This window comes from Leucopleurus acutus (genome assembly GCF_964270905.1).
Source record: "Leucopleurus acutus genome assembly, chromosome: 3".
Classification (NCBI taxonomy): Eukaryota; Metazoa; Chordata; class Mammalia; order Artiodactyla; family Delphinidae; genus Leucopleurus; species Leucopleurus acutus.
The window spans coordinates 17705277-17725464 of record NC_139145.1 but is presented as its reverse complement, the minus strand read 5'-3'; the positions used below and the strand labels follow the sequence as shown (position 1 = coordinate 17725464).

General features: G+C 38.7%; 1 protein-coding gene and 1 pseudogene across 2 annotated transcripts in view; both read left to right on the top strand.

Moving 5' to 3' along the window:
* RNF130 (ring finger protein 130) overlaps nucleotides 1–20188 on the top strand; it is a 108166-nt gene that overhangs the window by 67599 nt on the left and 20379 nt on the right. The window contains exons 4-5 of the mRNA XM_082837156.1: nucleotides 11070–11141; nucleotides 13007–13089. Coding sequence (XP_082693282.1) covers nucleotides 11070–11141; nucleotides 13007–13089 — 155 coding nt within the window. The remainder of the gene's footprint in view (nucleotides 1–11069; nucleotides 11142–13006; nucleotides 13090–20188) is intronic.
* LOC309959868 (rab-like protein 2A) lies at nucleotides 4887–5523 on the top strand (annotated as a pseudogene). The gene has a single exon. The product of its transcript is annotated as a rab-like protein 2A (transcript).

The window sequence follows — 20188 nt, the reverse complement described above, 5'->3', positions numbered from 1 at the left end:
TACACTGACACCACCACCTTGTGCCAGTTGAAGGCCATTGCATCAGGCTTTTCTTCCTGTCCTTCCACTGAACGATTATTGTCGAGGCCACCGTGACCTCTCCTTGCCATCTCCAGTAGTCACTTCTTAGTTCTCGGGATACTTCCTCAAACTTCATACACCCAAAACTGAACTTTTGATTTCCCCTTCCAAATCTGCTCTTCCTGAATCTTCCTTATGTCATTAAGTGGTGTATGTATTCTCTAAGCTGCTCAGCATCATCTTTGACCCCTTTCTTTCTCCCATATTCCACACTTAATCTATCAGTTCTCTCAGATCTACCTTCAAAATATATCCTGTATACTAACACTGAACAAAAAGGAAATTAAGGAAACAATTGCATTTACAATAGCATCAAAAAGAGTAAAATATTTAAGAATAAACTTAACCAAGGAGGTAAAAGACTTATACACTGAAAACTACAAAATGTTGCTGAAAGAAATTAAAGATGCAAATAATTGGAAAGTCATACTATGTTCATGGATTAGAAGACTTAATATCGTAAAGATGACAATAGTACCCAGATTCAGTGCAATCCCTATCAAAATCCCAATTGCTTTTTTGCAAAGATAGAAAATCCTATCCTAAAATTCATATTGAATCTCAAGGGGTCCAAATAGTCAAAACAACCTTGAAAAAGGAGAACAAAGTTGGAGGTCTCAAACTTCTGGATTTCAGAACTTAGTACAAAGCTACAGTAATCAAAACAGTGTGGTTCTGGCATACAGACAGACCAATGGAATAGAATTGAGAGCCCAGAAATAAACCCTCACATATATGTTCAAATGATTTTTGATAAGGTGCCAGGATCATTCAGTGAGGAACAGACAGTCTTTTCAACAAATGATGCTGGGAAAACTGGATATCCACATGCAAAAAAATGAAGTTGGACCATTACCTTACACTATGTACAAAAATTAACTTGAAATAGGTCAGAGACCTTAGCATAAGAGCTAAAACTATACAACAATATAAGGGAAATGCTTCATAACATTGGATTTAGCAGTGACTTCTTAGATATGACACTAAACGTACAAGTAATAAAAATTATGGATAAATTGGACTGTATCAAAATTTTAAATGTCTGTGTAGCAAAGGACACAGTAAGTTAGAATGAAGAGGCAACCCACAGAATAGGAGAAAATATTGGCAAATTGTGTATCTGGCAAGGGTTAATATCCAGAATATATAAAGAACTCGCACAATTCAACAAAACAGGCAAACCTGGTTTTTTAAATATGCAAAAGACTTAAAAAGACATTTCTCAAAAAGAGATATACAGGGACTTCCTGGTGGTCCAGTGGTTAAGAATTGCCTTCCAATGCAGGGGATGTGTGTTCAATCCCTGGTCGGGGAACTAAGATCCCACATGCCGCGGGGCACCTAAGCCCGCGCACCACAACTAGAGAAGTCCGCGTGCCTCAACAAAAGATCCCACATGCCGCATCGAGGATCCCACGTGCCACAACTAAGACCCAAAGCAACCCAAAAAAAGAGAGATATACAAATGGCCAATAACCACATGAAAAGATGTTCAACATACTAATCATTAGGGAAATGCAAATCAAAACCACAATGAAATATCACTTCACAATCATTAGAGCTAATATTTTTAAAAAAACAAAATAAATATTTCTTGGATGAGGAGAAACTAGAACCCTTAGGCATTGCAAAACGGTGAGGCCACTGTGGAAGACAGTATAGCAATTCCTCAAAATATTAAACATAGACATACCATACGACCTGGCAATTTCACTTCTGGGTATATACCAAAAGAATTGAAAGCAGGATCTCAATGAGATTATTTTATACCCATGTTCAATAGCAGCATTATTCACAATAGCCAAAAGTGGAAGCAACTTGGGTGTACATCAATAGATGAATGTATAAAGGAAATGTAGTGTATACATACAATATCACTCAGCCTTAAATATTATTAAGCCTTATTATTATTCAGCCTTAAAAAGGAAGAAAATTTTGACACATGCTACATTGTGGAGGAACCTTGAGGACACTATGGCAAGTGAAACAAACCAGTCATAAAAAGACAAATACTGTATGATTCCTGTTACATGAGGTACCTAGAGTAATCAAATTCAAAGACAGAAAGTAAAATGGTGGTTGCCAGAGACTCAGGGGGTGGGGGTGGAAGGAGGGAATGTTTAATGGATATAGAGTTTCAGTTTTGCAAGACGAAAGGGTTTGGGAGATTTGATGCATAAAAATGTGAATGTACATAACATTACCGAAGTGTACACTTAGAGATGGGTAAGATAGTAAATTTTATGTTACATGTTTTTACCACAATTAAAAGATTTTTTAATTTGTAAGATATTTGTATAAAGAAATGTGATAATATATAGTGGAGTTATATAAGTAAAATGGGTGACAACAGCACAAAAGCTGAGAGGGATGAAATGAAAGAATACTGTCGTAAGGCTCTTACACTATATGTAAGGTAGTATAATCACCTGAAATTAGACTGTGATAAGTTAAAGATGCATACTTAAAACCTAAAGTAACCACTAAAGTAACACTACAAAGAGTTATAGCTAAATCCAACGGAGACAAATGAAATTGTAAAAAGACAAGACAAAACAAAACAAAAAACTCAATCCTAAACAAAACAGAAAAAAGCAGGAAAAGGGAATAAAGAACAGATGGGACAAATAGATAACAAATACCAAAGTGATAAACATAATCATATCATAGCCACATTAAAGTATACCCTCTAAACACGCAGTTAAAAGCAGAGGTTAGCAGATTGGATTAAAAAAGGAAGACCCAACCATATGCTGCTTGTAAGAAACCTACTTTAAATATAAAAATATAAATAGGTTAAAAGGGTGAAGAAGGCTACACAAAACCAACACAAATCAAAATAAAGTTGAAGAGGCTAATTAATATCAGGAGATTTCAGAGCAAACCTGTTGCCAGGGATACACTTAAACACTTATGCAGGTAATAACAAAGCTAAAAAAAAAATGAAGTGAAAACTGATAGACCTGCAGTGAGAAATAGACAAACCTGCAATTATAGTCAGATTTCATTACCCCTCTCTCAATTGAAAGAATAAGGAGACAGAAAATCATTGAGTACGTAAAAGACTTGAACAGCATAATCAACTAACTTTACCTGATTGATGTTTACAGAACACTCCCTCTAACAAAAGCAGAATATACATTCTTTGGAAATGCTCTCTGGGCCATAAAACAAGTCTCAAAATTTTAAGAGGATTCAAGTCACACAAAATATGTTCTGTGACCTCCTGGAGTTAAATTAGAAATCAGTAACAGAAAAATCTCTGGAAAACCCCCAACTATGTGGAAACTAACTTCTAAATAACCCATGAGATAAAGAAGAAATCAAAAGGGAAATTAGAAGATCATTTGAACTGAATGAAAATTAAAACAATATATCAAAATTTTGAATGTGCCACTAAAGCAATTTCTATATTAGAGAAGAATGTCTGGAATTAATACTCTCAGCTTACACCTTAAGTAATTGGAGAAAGAAGAGCAAATTAAACCAAAAGTAGACAGAAGAAAGGTAATAAGAAAGATCAGAGCAGCAGTTGGTGAACTAGAAAACAGAAAAACAGAGAAAATTACTCAAAGAATTAGTTCCTTGAGAAAGTCAATAAAATTGATAAGCCTCTGGCCAAACTGATCAGGAGAAAAAGAGAAGGCACAAATTAGCAATATCAAAAATGGGATGACATCGCTACAGATTATAGAGATAGTAAGGAAATCTTGTGAACAAGTTTATGCCAATAAATTTGACAACTTCTATGAAATGGATGAATTCCATTAGTGTGGTCATTCCATACTAATGACCAAAGCTCACTCAAGGTGAATAGATAAATTAAATAGCTCTATATCTATTAAGGAAATTGCATTTAAAACTATCCGAAAAAAGAAAACTCCAGGTACAGATGGTTTCTGGTGAGTTCTACAAAAACTTAAGGAAGAAATAATAACAATTCTATGCCAACTCCAGAAAACTGAAAAGATAGGAATACTTCCCATTTCATTCTATGAAGCCACCATCATCCTGATACCAAAACCAGACAAAAACATTACAAAACAGAAAACTACAGACCAGAATCCCTCTTGAACATAGATTTTAAAATTCTAAACAAATTTTACCAAATCATATCTAACAATATATAAAAAAGATAGTTCATCATGACCCGGTGGCATTTATCCCAAGAATGCAGGTTGATTTAACATTCAAAAAATGAATCAGGGCTTCCCTGGTGGTGCAGTGGTTGAGAGTCCGCCTGCCAATGCAGGGGACACGGGTTTGTGCCCCGGTCCGGGAAGATTCCACATGCCACGGAGCGGCTGGGCCCATGAGCCATGGGTGCTGAACCTGCGCGTCAGGAGTCTGTGCTCCGCAATGGGAGAGGCCACAACAGTGAGAGGCCCGCTTACCACAAAAAAAAAAAAAATTAATATAATTTTCTATATTAACAGACCAAAAAAAGGAAAACCATATGATCTCAACAGATGCAGGAAAAAAACATTTACCAAAATCCAGCATATATTCCTGATTAAAAACTTTTAGCAGGGTGTCTGGGATGATATAGGGTTCAGGGATGGCAGTGTACAGGGCCTAGGGGTCAGCTGGCCAAGGGTTGGCCAACCTGCAGTATCCCTGGTCTCCAGCCCTCACCCAAGACTATCCAAGAGGACAAAGCCTCCCCAATGGCAGGCTCAGCATGTGGGAACCACCTCTCCTTCCTTGGGCCCTGAGCCAGACGGAGGGCCTGGTTCCTGGAATGACAGGCTGACAGTGACAAGAGTCCCTTCCGCTGGGCTGGGCCCCTCTATAGCCAGGAGCCAATGGCCCAGGACAGAGCCAAACCCTGTGAGCTGAACCAAGAGAAATACAATGCTGATGACAACATGAAGATCATCTGCCAGTGGGACAGCACCATGGGCAAGCCCAAATTTATGGAGAGATTTATCATAGATGGATTTCAGCCACAGCAGCTGTCCACATACACCCTGACCCTGTATAAGCACATGGCCATGGTGGGCAGTATCTTACTGGTCTCATCTTTGTGGACTTTTTGGACACAGCAAGCCAGGAGCAGTTCCAGAGCACACATGCCTCCTACTGCAAGGCCCACACCTACATCGTGCTGTTTGATGTCAGAGGAAAGTCACCTACAAGAACCTGAGCACCTTGGGAAATGGGGCTTTGGGAGTTCAGGCCAGAGATCCTGTGCATCTGGTGGCCAAAAAAATTGTTGCAGACATAAGGTGACCCCCAAAATCTTCAGTTTTGCCCAGTTCTCCCTGCTCCCATACTTTATCTCAACCGCTGATGGTACCAACAGTGAAAAGCTTTCCAATGATGCAGTTCAGTTGGCTGTGTCTTAGAACACCCTGTACACTTCATGGATGAGGTTTTGCAGGAGCTTGAGGACTTTGACTTGGATGGAAGGAGCAGAAGGAGGAGGATATGCCCAACTAAGAAGCAATGGGGCAGCATTGTGAGCCCATCTCAAAACTGAGAAGCCCTTCCAAGCCATCTCCCACGAACCTCCTGAAAACCCACCAATCCCATTTGCCTCCCCTACTTCATTGCCCATGATACCTGACCTTCTCACAGTTGTCCCCTCCCCTGTACTCAGGGACAGGGATGGGGATAGCACCAGCAAGTGCCCTCAGCCGATGTAAGAGGTCCACATTAGACCGTAAAGCAGAATTAGAGATCAGTATTATAACCTTCCCTCCATGGCCAGACAGTAAAGAGAATCAGGGAACATGCTTTGTGTGTCTCTTAGAAATTTAGGTGAGTTTTTTTTTTCTCCCAGAACTGACCTCAGGGTCCATTCATTGCATCTCCACCAAGGGAATGATTTCTAATCCTTGATTACCCCCATTTCCATCCCCGTGGAATTTGGGAAGCCTCCATCCTTTTTACACATGACCTACCATCCTTTATCCTTTTTAGTCTCCCAACAAACTTTTTAAAAAATGGTTTTGAGCAGACAGCTGTTCACTCCACAGATTTTTGAGCACCTATGGTATTTCACGAGCTCTTGTAGGTACAGTCAGTACCTTGGTGAACAGTGAGGCCAAGACCACAGGCACAGATTTGCCATTAAAATCAAGTGAAAGGGCTTCCCTGGTGGCGCAGTGGTTGAGAGTCCGCCTGCCGATGCAGGGGACATGGGTTCGTGCCCCGGTCTGGGAAGATCCCACATGCCATGGAGCGGCTGGGCCCGTGAGCCATGGCCGCTGAGCCTGCACGTCCGGAGCCTGTGCTCCGCAACGGGAGAGGCCACAACAGTGAGAGGCCCGCGTACCGCAAAAAAAAAAAAAAAAAAAAATCAAGTGAAAGGTGTCAGATCTGGCCGTACACAAACTTTGTTGGTAAACGTCAAAGGTCAGTAGGCCATTGGGTCCAAACCCATTTGGATTACAAGAACTTGACTTCTTAAAGAGGTACTGTTAAAACCCCTCTTTCATCATATGAGGCTTTCTCTCATTTTTTGAAGACTAGTATGGACATTGTGTGACTCTGTCCTTTGGTGACAGAGGCTGCAAAAGAACCATCCTGCTGCCTTTTCCTCTTCTTTCTAGTACTTGTGGCTCACTAATGTGTTTTTATGATCATCTTGTGCATTATTTCCGTTGTTTTTATTTTTTCCTGTTTTTTTTTTACAGTAAGGGTTGAATTACATTTTAGAAATCTCTTAGCAAAGTAGGCATAAAATGTAACTTCCTTAAACTGAAGAGGGGCATCTATGAAAAACTGACAGCTACCATCATACTTAAAGGGGAAGACTAAATGGTTTTTCCTAAGATTAGAAATGAGACTGATGTGTGCTCTTATGACTTTTGTTTCCACATTATACTGGAGGTTCTAGCCAGCACAATAAGGAAAAATAAAAATAAAAGGTACCCATATTAGAAATGAAGAAGTAAAACTGTCATTTGCAGATGACGTTATTGTCTATGAAGAAAATTTGACGGCATTTATTAAAAAGCTACTGGAAGTAACAAATGGGTTTAACAAGGTTGCAAGATATAAGATCATTATACATTTTTATAACTATTTTTTTAATATTTTTTTTTATTTATTTATTTGGTTGCACCAGGTCTTAGTTGCGGCTGGTGGGCTCCTTAGCTGTGGCTCACGGATTCCTTAGTTGCAGCTTGCTGGCTCCTTAGTTGTGGCATGTGGGCTCCTTAGTTGTGGCATGTGAACTCTTAGTTGCAGCATGCATGTGGGATCTAGTTCCCTGACCAGGGATCAAACCCAGGCCCCCTGCATTGGGAGCTCAGAGTCTTAACCACTGTGCCACCAGGGAAGTCCCAAGATCATTATACATTAATGAATTTTACTTCTATACAAGAAATGAATGGAAATTGAATTTTTTAAATACCATTTTCATTAGCATCAAACAGGAAATAACATAAACAGGAAATTCTTAGAGATCTCACAAAAGATGTGTAAGATCTATACAGTGAAATCTATAAAATATTGTTGAGAAAAATAAAAACTAAATAAATGGAGAGATATACAGTGTTTGGGGAACCACTCAATATTGTTAAGATGTCATTTCTCTCCCAATTGTTCTATATATTCAGTGCAATCCCAGTGTAGATCCCAGAAGGCTTTTGTTTTTAATAGAAATTGACAAGATGGACCTAAAATTAATATGGGAATGCAGAGGATCAAGAACAACCAAAAAGACATTGGAAAAGGAGAAAAAAATTGGAGTTGATTTCAGATTTGTTACGAAGCTACAGAAATCATGACAGTGTGGTATTTGCTTAATGATAGACAAATAGATACATGGTACAAAATAGTGTTCAGCCATAGATCAACATGTATACAGGCAACAGATTTTTGCCAAACGTACAAAGGCAATTCAGTGGAGGAAGGACAGCCTTTTCAACAAATGGTGCTGGGACAATTGTGTGTCATATGAAAAAAAAAACTTTGATCCATACCTTGAACCATATGCAAAAGTAACTCAAATGGATCAGAGGCCTACATATAAAGGCCTACATATAAACTTCTAGAAAAGAAAATAGGGAGAACTCTTGTAACCTTGAGATAAGGCAAAGATTACTTAGATACAATACCAGAGCACAATCAACAAATGAAACATTGATAAACTGACTTCATCAAAATTAAAAACTTCTGCCAGAATGAGAGAAAATATATGCAAAATGAATTATATCTCGAGTATGTAAACTACTCTCTAGGTGGCTCTGTAGCACAATGGATAGCACACTGGACTTCTAGAATATGTAAAATACTCTCAAGTCAATAATAACAACTCTAGAAAAATGGGCCAAAGATTCTAGCAGACACTTCCCCAGAGAAGATATGCAGATGGCAAATGAGTACATGAAAAGATGCTTAACATCATCAGTCATTATAGAAATACAAATTAAAACCGCAATGAGATACCACTGTACACCTATTAGAATGGTTACAATCAAATGAAAAAGACTGGGCATACCAAGTGTTGGTGAGGATTTGGAGGAACTGGGATTTTCATACACTGCTGGTGGAAATGTAAAATGGTACACTCACTTTAGCAAACACTTTGGCAGTCTCTTAAAAAGTCACACACGCCTACCATATTAGCCAGTCTTCCCTACTTCATAGCTATTTACCCCAGCACAAGGAAAGTATAAATCCTTACAAAGACATGTACGCTGTTTGAAAAGTAAAGACTGCTGTTTTTAGCTTTATTCATTGCGGCCAAAACTGGAAAACAATACAAATGTCCCATCAACAGGGAAAAGGATAAATAAGTTGTGTTATGTCTATACAATGGGATACTACATAGCATAAGAAATGAACTATTGATGCATGCAACAACATGGATTAATCTCAAGATAATTATGCTGGGTGAAAGAAAGCGTGCACAAAATAGAACATACTGTCATTCCATTTATATAAGACTCTCAAAAATACAAACTATAGTAGCAGAAAGTAGTTCATGGAGGATGAAGTGAAAAGGTGGCAGGAAGAAGGGATTAAGAAGAGGCACAAGGAAATTTGGGGAGGATGATAGACTACGTTGATTGTTGTGATGGTTTCATAGTCAAGTTAAAACATCAAATTGTACACTTTATGCAGTTTAAGTCAGTTATATCTCCATAAGGCTATTTTAAAAATATTTATGTATGTATGCATGTATATGTATATATGCATGTATGTGATAGAGGGGACTCAGATTAAAAGAGACTTGAGACACATAGCAACCAAATGCAATGTTTGGACTTTGTGTCTTAATTCAAGCATTCTGGAGGCAGCTGGGGAAATAGTCTGAGTGTTAGATTATGTTGATTAATTATTGTTAGTTTTGTTAGATAAGACAGTGGCACCAAACAAAAGCCCGTATCTGTTAGACATAGTTCACTTGGGGTGACTTTATTGGTGAAAGCCTACAGTGCTTGTGATGTGCTTTGAAATCCTCTAGCATAATAAAGGGGGTGGGGAATAGATGAAGAATATAGGTAAATACTGATAATTGAAAGTGAATGATAAATACATTAAAGGGTCATTAAATTCCGGTTTCTTTTGTGTACTTTAAAATTCCTCCTAAAATTTTATGTTGTTTTTGTCTTATCCTCAGTGTAGAATCCAAGGTCTCCTTTGTTTTAGCTCCCACCATACCCCTTCAGCCTCACCATCTGCCTCGCACCACAGTTTAGGATCTGGTTATATGCAGGGTGACAGTCTGTCCCAGTGTGCCTGGAACAGTCTTGGTTTGTGCCCATTGTCCCAGTGTAATTATTAACAGGGCCCTCTGACTCTCAAAATATTCTAATTTGAGTAATATATGCTTACCCTAGTTATAGTTATATCGAACTGTAATTTCCTTCACATACCTGTGCTTCACACCTGTTTGTCTTTACTAGACTATTCCTTTGTCCAGAATCCCCCTTCCTATCCCAATGCTTTCCTTATCTAACTCCTTCCTACTCACTTTTCCAAGTCTTAGCTCAGGCATCATTTTCTCAAAGCCTTCCCTGGCAGTCCTCTGCTGCCCTATCCCACCCCACCTGCATTATTTTGCCTTCTTTGTGCTGCCACACCACCTGGGCATGCTCCGTCGTACAGCACTTGATGAAAATGTGTTTACTGGTCTGCTTTCCAATTCAGTTAGCTTTTCAAGGTTAGGGGTACACTGTCTTTTCATCTTTGGGTACTTGGTGTCTAACAGTGTTGGCAATGTCTGCAAAATGCTGGATAAATTCAGCCTTAGAGATTTTCTGACTTAACCTTCTTAGATAAATGAGAAAAACTCAAGCTTGGAAAGGTAAATGCACCTTCCTAAGATCACAGAGCATAGCAGTGGCAGAGTCAGAAGTAGAGCTCATGATTGTATCCCTTCTCCCACAGTGATATGATAAGCAATTTTAAGGAGCTTTAGAGGTGTCTTTTCACAAAGACAGAGCTTATATATCTAATAAGGGTCATCCTTGGAGCAGAACAGGAAAGCTATTAGAACAGTGGCAGTAGCTCTGACATGTACAAGAACTAGATGTTGATAATGCTGTAATATTTCACATTTGTTAGATACAAAATGCAATGGTGATTATGACACCTGGCTTTTTTACTATATACACTTATTTACCAGAATGCTAAATCTGTGGGGAAAACTGCCAGTTTTTCTCTTTTAAATTATTTTTTTAGAATCCTCTCATATGATATGACATGGAAAGTAATGTAGGATAATAGGGACTTTATACATTTAATTATTTTAAAATAAAGAACATCATCTAGAGTGCATCTTAAAAGTTCTCATCACAAGAAGAAAAACATTCTGTATGGTGATAGATGTTAACTAGACTTATTGTGATCATTTCAAAACATACAACTATCAAATCATGTTGTACACCTGAAACTAATATAATGTGTATCTCAATTATACCTCAATTAAAAATTTTAATAAAATAAAGTTAGCTGAAATATCAGAAAAAAAAAAAAGAACATCCAGAGATCTTGCACTTAATGTCTGTTTTTCTTTGCAATTTTCATAGCGTCGTCTTGGAGATGCAGCCAAGAAAGCCATCAGCAAATTAACAACCAGAACAGTGAAAAAGGGTGATAAGGTACAGTAATGAAATCACTTTAACACTATAAAAACAGTAAAGTATTTTGCTTTTGATTTGGTGGGCGGGAGTATACCCTAACCATTTGTGTCTCCTTTGTTAGATTATTCTTTTTCTCCAAGCATACTATCTAAAGTAGCTTCTCTTTGAAATCTTATTTTTAGTATGCCTGTCATTCAGAGACCCTCCATACAGTTCTCTAATTTTCCTGGATTTTAAACGCCCCTGTCATAATTAGCATCACCGGACTACTTACAGTTTCCTTAGCTGTGGTGTTCAACGGTTTTCTTCTGCTAAAACCTAGCATATTTGGGGGAAGAACTCTAAGTAGCCAGGAATGTGCATTCTCTTCCTGTGCTTCATGCGACTTTGCGTCTCTCTTCTGTGTTTTGGTTCTTCACCAGTTAGCTGGAGAACTAGAGACCCACATTCAAGGGAGTGTTGGTTAACAAGGTGCTTTCTGTACAGTAGGCTAAGCAGTGTGAAAGAAGGGCACAGTTTGTTAGGGTTGGATCTAGTGGCTTAGGGGAAATGACTCAGAGAGGTAGTGATAGAGGCCATCTATGGCTGAGATTCCTGACCCTAATTCTCCAGTCAGATCTCAAAATTAGGTAGAGCCCTGTTTCTGCTCTCTATGGACAAAACAGCAACTTAATGTGAGACCCTGTGTTCAATATATTTAAGGTTATCTAGAATGAAGAAATTGCATCTCTGAAGTTATAAAACCAAACCTGTCTTCTGCCCCAAAAGCAACTCTAATTTTTTACCAGAGAGCTCTGGAAGGATAATTACAGGTGATTCTCCATCCTCTTAAGATTTACCACTTTCTTGACTTTACTCATTTTTATTCCCACTGCCTTGACACCCCACATCTAGTTTTCCTTGACACAGCTCCAGAAGATAGAAACATTTTCAGTGAACTTCATGGTATACTAAAGAAAGAAAAAAGTAAAAACACTTGCAGAAAATATAAGCAGCATCACAACAGCTGTACTTTAACCCCAGAGGAGTGGTCACCAATATAAATGCTTTTTTGACCTGGTAGCCTTCAGCTGCCACATTAATTTGAACTTCCCTGGAGCTCACCCAACCTACCCATCCTACTTTGTCCCCCCATGCTAATACAAAACCATCTTTCCTTATTAAAACCAACACTTTTTTAAAGTTTGTACCTCCTAGACCTGTCAAGAGTTACCCTACTGAGTTTCAGTCCAAGCAGCAGTGACACAGCAAATAGTGTTGCCTTTCCTGGTAGTGCTCTGTTTAATGACAAGGCAGGGGAACCCTTCCCCAATCCAGAGGAGGAAGGAGATCAATTACCCTGGGTGACCAAAAACCTGGCTGACTCTTCCTGACCCTTGATAAAGACCTAGTATAGAGTTGAGTCCATGACTGTTCTCTACCCCAAATCTATGGCCAGATGCACAGCTCCTATCCTTGGGGTGAGTCTTTTGGGGGCTCAACCATCTTTTCTGCCTGTACTTAACTGTGTGGTCAGATGAGCGTCCTGATGAGGAAAACCTACTCAGACCGGTATAGTGATGCAGCACTAGATGGTCCAAGGTGATAGCTGATTTGAATCTTTAAAAAAAATTAGTATTCTGATTTATAAGACGTTTCACAAAAAGAATTAGTATTAATTGTTACACCATAGTTTAAAAACAAAATAGACTGGCTTAGTTACAATTTGGGTCAATACAGTTAAGCAAATGGAAACGTTACATTTTTTTTTTTATAACCTTTCACTTTATAATCACCTGTTTACCACAGTTGCCACAGGAAAAATCTTAGCTGGATCGTATCTCCTCCATTTAGGTACTTATAGCTTTAGCGTATAACTTTCATTGCTGTGCTTTTCATTTCAGGAAACAGACCCAGACTTTGATCATTGTGCAGTCTGCATAGAAAGCTATAAACAGAATGATGTTGTCCGGATTCTCCCCTGCAAGTATGTCAAATTTCTTCGTTTAAAATAGAATGATACTGGGCTTCCCTGGTGGCGCAGTGGTTGAGAGTCAGCCTGCGATGGAGGGGACACGGGTTCGTGCCCCGGTCTGGGAGGATCCCACATGCCGCAGAGTAGCTGGGCCCGTGGACCATGGCCACTGGGCCTGTGTGTCCGGAGCCTGTGCTCCGCAACGGGAGAGGCCGCGGCGGTGAGAGGCCCACGTACCACAAAAAAATAAAAAAAAGAATAGAATGATACTAATGTGATTTGTACATCTCCCTTTCAGAGTGGGTATCCACTTGCTTTTGAGAGCCACCTTACCCACGGCTTTTCTGGTAGTCAGAGGCCCAGCTGCACACTGCACATAGTGGTGAGCCATGGGCCTCAGCAAGAACTGATTGCAAAGCCTTTTCTAGTTATGAGAAACACAGGGGCACAACCTCCACAGGTTGTGTGGAGGCACATCAGTAGCCTAAAAACATTAAGGTCAAGAATTTTTATTTCTGTAACTTCTGTGGTTTTCAGAACTAGCCACTGTTCCTCTCCTTCTTAAATCAGAGTACATCACTAGGCTCTCTGATAAAGCCTCAGCAGTGTTCACTTGGTGCTGGGTACCAGAACTCTAGGACTTGGATTAAATCTTTTTTTGAGCCTTGGCTGTGTAAAGTGGGGAGGACTGGTATGTGCTGTGTGCCTGCCCCACGTCAGGTACTCTGCTCTGTGCAGTTTACATCTACTCTCTCCCCATTGTCCAGTAAGGGATGGCAAAGTCAATAGTAGAGCTGCCAGGGTCACACAAGTCAGAAATGGCAGAGCCAATATAAAGGTGTGCCTCTGTATTATTTCTGCTCTTTATGTAAGGCCACATGCCTCCCTCCAAAAGGAGGATGTTCACCTATACTCTGGTGCCCTAAAAAGAGTGTGTGGATTTCTACCATGGTGCTATGCCAAGCTAGGGAGTATGAGACACTAAGATACACAATTCTGAGCATTGACTGGAAAAATATGAGGTCACCTACTGAGGAGCCTAAAATCAAAAGACTTTTCCTTCTCCCTTCTCTTTTAAAAGACATCCACATAACTCCTACCTTCTAATTATATGGAACATGTGAATGAATAGAATAATTAGTAGTCGTTGTCTCCATGAGGCTACTGGTGTTAGTTTACTTATTCACAAAGTTATATATTTTGAGCCTAGAAAGATCTGGGTTTTTTTAATCAAAACTTAAGAATAATTCCATATACTGAAACAGAAAACGAAGATTCAGGAAGTCAAATCATTTAGTTTACATATAAAGGGAAATCTGTAAAACTAAATTTAACCTGTGCTATAGAAAATTAAACTGTGTAATTACAGTTTTTCCAGTATAAAAACATGAGGCTAAAGGAAATACACATACAAATACAGTTGACCCTGTACAACTCGGGTGTGAACTGCACCGGTCCACCTATTTCAGTAGTAAATACGCAGTACTACATGATCAGCAATTGGTTGAATGTGCAGAACTGCGGATACGGAGGGCTGACTGTAAAGTTATATGTGGATTATCAGCTGCATGGGGGCATCAACACCTCTAACCCCACCCCACCCCTAGGTTGTTCAAAGGTCAACTATGCAGATCAGGGGAAAGATTAGTATGATACATTATAAAGCATAATCAGCTCTTACTTGCTTTTAAAAATTTTTTTTACCTGCACAGATTTCTTTTGACACTGGAGTAGCCAGGAAGAAGCCGAGTCTTTCAAAATTCTCTGGCTTCGTATCTCAGTCCAGGGGCCCTTGGGACCATCTGAGACCTAAGAACGAAAGCTTCCAAAACCACTGATGGTTATTAATAAGGTGACACTGTTTTCCTCAGGGGAGCCTCAGCTGAAAATAGATTATGCTGGGAAGTTTGCTCCATTTTCTCTCTGTCCCTCAAGCATTGGCTTTTTCAAGAGTTTCATTCTTATTTCTCTTTTTTTCTTCCAAAAATCAGAAGCAGTGGGGAGCTTTCAGAAACAAATCCTGAGGGGAGACCCAGGCATGTTTGTTTTTATTAAGTACCTGGGTGACTCTGATGCTGCAAGACCATACCATCTATTTTTTTTTTACATCTTTATTGTAGTATAATTGCTTTACAGTGTTGTGCTAGTTTCTGCTTTATAACAAAGTGAATCAGTTATACATATACATATGTTCCCATCTCTCTTCCCTCTTGCGTCTCCCTCCCTCCCACCCTCCCTATCCCACCCCTCTAGGTGGTCACAAAGCACCGAGCTGATCTCCCTGTGCTATGCGGCTGCTTCCCACTAGCTAGCTGTTTTACGTTTGGTAGTGTATATATGTCCATGCCTCTCTCTCGCTTTGTCACAGCTTACCCTTCCCCCTCCCCATATCCTCAAGTCCATTCTCTAGTAGGTCTGTGTCTTTATTCCTGTCTTACCCCTAGGTTCTTCATGACATTTTTTTTTCTTATATTCCATATATATGTGTTAGCATACGGTATTTGTCTTTCTCTTTCGAACTTACTTCACTCTGTATGACAGACTCTAAGTCCATCCACCTCATTGCAAATAGCTCAATTTCGTTTCTTTTTATGGCTGAGTAATATTCCATTGTATATATGTGCCACATCTTCTTTATCCATTCATCCGATGATGGACACTTAGGTTGTTTCCATCTATGGGCTATTGTAAGTAGAGCTGCAATGAACATTTTGGTACATGACTCTTTTTGAATTATGGTTTTCTCAGGGTATATGCCCAGTAGTGGGATTGCTGGGTCATATGGTAGTTCCATTTGTAGATTTTTAAGGAACCTCCATACTGTTCTCCATAGTGGCTGTACCAATTCACATTCCCACCACAGTGCAAGAGTGTTCCCTTTTCTCCACACCCTCTCCAGCATTTATTGTTTCTAGATTTTTTGATGATGGCCATTCTGACTGGTGTGAGATGATATCTCATTGAAGTTTTGATTTGCATTTCTCTAATGATTAATGATGTTGAGCATTCTTTCATGTGTTTGTTGGCAGTCTGTATATCTTCTTTGGAGAAACATCTATTTAGGTGTTCTGCCCATTTTTGGATTGGGTTGTTTGTTTTTTTGTTATTGAGCTGCATGAGCTGCTTGTAAATTTTGGAGATTAACCCTTTGTCAGTTGCTTCATTTGCAAATATTTTCTCCCATTCTGAGGTTTGTCTTTTGGTCTTGTTTATGGTTTCCTTTGCTGTGCAAAAGCTTTGAAGTTTCATTAGGTCCCATTTGTTTATTTTTGTTTTTATTTCCATTTCTCTGGGAGGTGGGTCAAAAAGGATCCTGCTGTGATTTATGTCATAGAGTGTTCTGCCTATGTTTTCCTCTAAGAGTTTGATAGTGTCTGGCCTTACATTTAGGTCTTTAATCCATTTTGAGCTTATTTTTGTGTATGGTGTTAAAGAGTGATCTAATCTCATACTTTTACATGTACCTGTCCAGTTTTCCCAGCACCACTTATTGAAGAGGCTGTCCTTTCTCCACTGTACATTCCTGCCTCCTTTATCAAAGATAAGGTGACCATATGTGCGTGGGTTTATCTCTGGGCTTTCTATCCTGTTCCATTGATCTATATTTCTGTTTTTGTGCCAGCACCATACTGTAGCTTTGTAGTATAGTCTGAAGTCAGGAAGCCTGATTCCTCCAGCTCCATTTTTCGTTCTCAAGATTGCTTTGGCTATTCGGGGTCTTTTGTGTTTCTATACAAATTGTGAATTTTTTTGTTCTAGTTTTGTGAAAAATGCCAGTGGTAGTTTGATAGGAATTGCATTGAATCTGTAGATTGCTTTGGGTAGTAGAGTCATTTTCACAATGTTGATTCTTCCAATCCAAGAACATGGTATATCTCTCCATCTATTTGTATCATCTTTAATTTCTTTCATCAGTGTCTTATAGTTTTCTGCATACAGGTCTTTTGTCTCCTTAGGTAGGTTTATTCCTAGATATTTTATTCTTTTTGTTGCAACGGTAAATGGGAGTGTTTTCTTGATTTCACTTTCAGATTTTTCATCATTAGTGTATAGGAATGCTAGAGGTTTCTGTGCATTAATTTTGTATCCTGCTACTTTACCAAATTCATTGATTAGCTCTAGTAGTTTTCTGGTGGCATCTTTAGGATTCTCTATGTAAAGTATCATGTCATCTGCAAACAGTGACAGCTTTACTTCTTCTTTTCCGATTTGGATTCCTTTTATTTCCTTTTCTTCTCTGATTGCTGTGGCTAAAACTTCCAAAACTATGTTGAATAAGAGTGGTGAGAGTGGGCAACCTTGTCTTGTTCCTGATCTTAGTGGAAATGCTTTCAGTTTTTCACCATTGAGGAAGATGTTGGCTGTGGGTTTGTCATATATGTCCTTTATTATGTTGAGGAAAGTTCCCTCTATGCCTACTTTCTGCAGGATTTTTATCATAAATGGGTGTTGAATTTTGTCAAAAGCTTTCTCTGCATCTATTGAGATGACCATATGGTTTTTCTCCTTCAGTTTGTTAATATGGTGTATCACATTGATTAATTTGCGTATATTGAAGAATCCTTGCATTCCTAGAATAAACCCCACTTGATCACGGTGTATGATCCTTTTAATGTGCTACTGGATTCTGTTGGCTAGTATTTTATTGAGGAATTTTGCATCTATGTTCATCAGTGATATGGGCCTGTAGTTTTCTTTCTTTATGACATCCTTGTCTGGTTTTGGTATCAGGGTGATGGTGGCCTCATAGAATGAGTTTGGGAGTGTTCCTCCCTCTGCTATATTTTGGAAGAGTTTGAGAAGGATAGGTGTTAGCTCTTCTCTAAATGTTTGATAGAATTCGCCTGTGAAGCCATCTGGTCCTGGGCTTTTGTTTGTTGGAAGATTTTTAATCACAGTTTCTATTTCAGTGCTTGTGATTGGTCTGTTCATATTTTCTATTTCTTCCTGATTCAGTCTTGGCAGGTTGTGCTTTTCTGAGCATTTGTCCATTTCTTCCAGGTTGTCCATTTTATTGGCATAGAGTTGCTTGTAGTAATCTCTCATGATCTTTTGTATTTCTGCAGTGTCAGTTGTTACTTCTCCTTTTCATTTCTAATTCTGTTGATTTGAGTCTACTCCCTTTTTTTTTGATGAGTCTGGCTAATGGTTTATCAATTTTGTTTATCTTCTCAAAGAACCAGCTTTTAGTTTTATTGATCTTTGCTGTCGTTTCCTTCATTTCTTTTTCATTTATTTCTGATCTGATCTTTATGATTTCTTTCCTTCTGCTAACTTTGGGGTTTTTTTGGTTCTTCTTTCTCTAATTGCTTTAGGTGCAAGGTTAGCTTGTTTATTCGAGATGTTTCCTGTTTCTTAAGGTAGGATTGTATTGCTATAAACTTCCCTCTTAGAACTGCTTTTGCTGCATCCCATAGGTTTTGGGTCGTCGTGTCTCCATTGTCATTTGTTTCTAGGTATTTTTTGATTTCCTCTTTGATTTCTTCAGTGATCACTTCGTTATTAAGTCATGTATTGTTTAGCCTCCATGTGTTTGTATTTTTTACAGATCTTTTCCTGTAATTGATATCTAGTCTCATAGCGTTGTGGTCGGAAAAGATACTTGATACAATTTCAATTTTCTTAAATTTACCAAGGCTTGATTTGTGACCCAAGATACGATCTATCCTGGAGAATGTTCCACGAGCACTTGAGAAAAATGTGTATTCTGTTGTTTTTGGATGGAATGTCCTATAAATATCAATTAAGTCCATTTTGTTTAATGTATCGTTTAAAGCTTGTGTTTCCTTATTTATTTTCATTTTGGATGAACTGTCCATTGGTGAAAGTGGGGTGTTAGAGTCCCCTACTATGAATGTGTTACTCTCGATTTCCCTTTTTCTGGCTGTTAGTATTTGCCTTATGTAATGAGGTGCTCCTATGTTGAGTGCATAAATATTTACAATTGTTATATCATCTTCTTGGATTGATCCCTTGATCATTATGTAGTGTCCTTCTTTGTCTCTTCTGATAGTCTTTATTTCAAAGTCTACTTTGTCTGATATGAGAATTGCTACTCCAGCTTTCTTTTGGTTTCCATTTGCATGGAATATCTTTTTCCATCCCCTCACTTTCAGTCTGTGTGTGTCTCTGAGTCTGAAGTGGGTCTCTTGTAGACAGTATATATATGGGTCTTGCTTTTGTATCCATTCAGCCAGTCTGTGTCTTTTGGTGGGAGCATTTAATCCATTTACATTTAAGGTAATTATCAATATGTATTTTCCTATTCCCATCTTCTTAATTGTTTTGGGTTTGTTATTGTAGGTCTTTTCCTTCTCTTGTGTTTCTTGCCTAGAGAAGGTCCTTTTGCATTTGTTGTAAAGCTGGTTGGTGGTGCTGAACTCTCTCAGCTTTTGCTTGTCTGTAAAGATTTTAATTTCTCCATCGAATCTGAATGAGATCCTTGCGGGGTAGAGTAATCTTGGTTGTAGGTTTTTCTCCTTCATCACTTTAAATATGTCCTGCCAGTCCCATCTGGCTTGCAGAGTTTCTGCTGAAAGATCAGCTGTTAACCTTATGGGGATTCCCTTGTGTGTTATTTGTTGTTTTCCCTTGCTGCTTTTAATATGTTTTCTTTGTATTTAATTTTTGACAGTTTGATTAATATGTGTCTTGGCGTGTTTCTCCTTGGATTTATCCTGTATGGGACTCTCTGTGCTTCCTGGACTTGATTAACTATTTCCTCTCCCATATTAGGGAAGTTTTCAACTATAATCTCTTCAAATATTTTCTCAGTCCCTTTCTTTTTCTCTTCTTCTTCTGGAACCCCTGTAATTCGAATGTTGGTGCATTTAATGTTGTCCCAGAGGTCTCTGAGACTGTCCTTAAGTTCTTTTCATTCTTTTTTCTTTATTCTGCTCTGCAGTAGTTATTTCCACTATTTTATCTTCCAGGTCACTTATCCTTTCTTCTGCCTCAGTTATTCTGCTATTGATCCCATCTAGAGTATTTTTAATTTCATTTATTGTGTTGTTCATCGTTGCTTGTTTCACCTTTAGTTCTTCTAGGTCCTTGTTAAATGTTTCTTGCATTTTCTCTATTCTATTTCCACAATTTTGGATCATCTTTACTA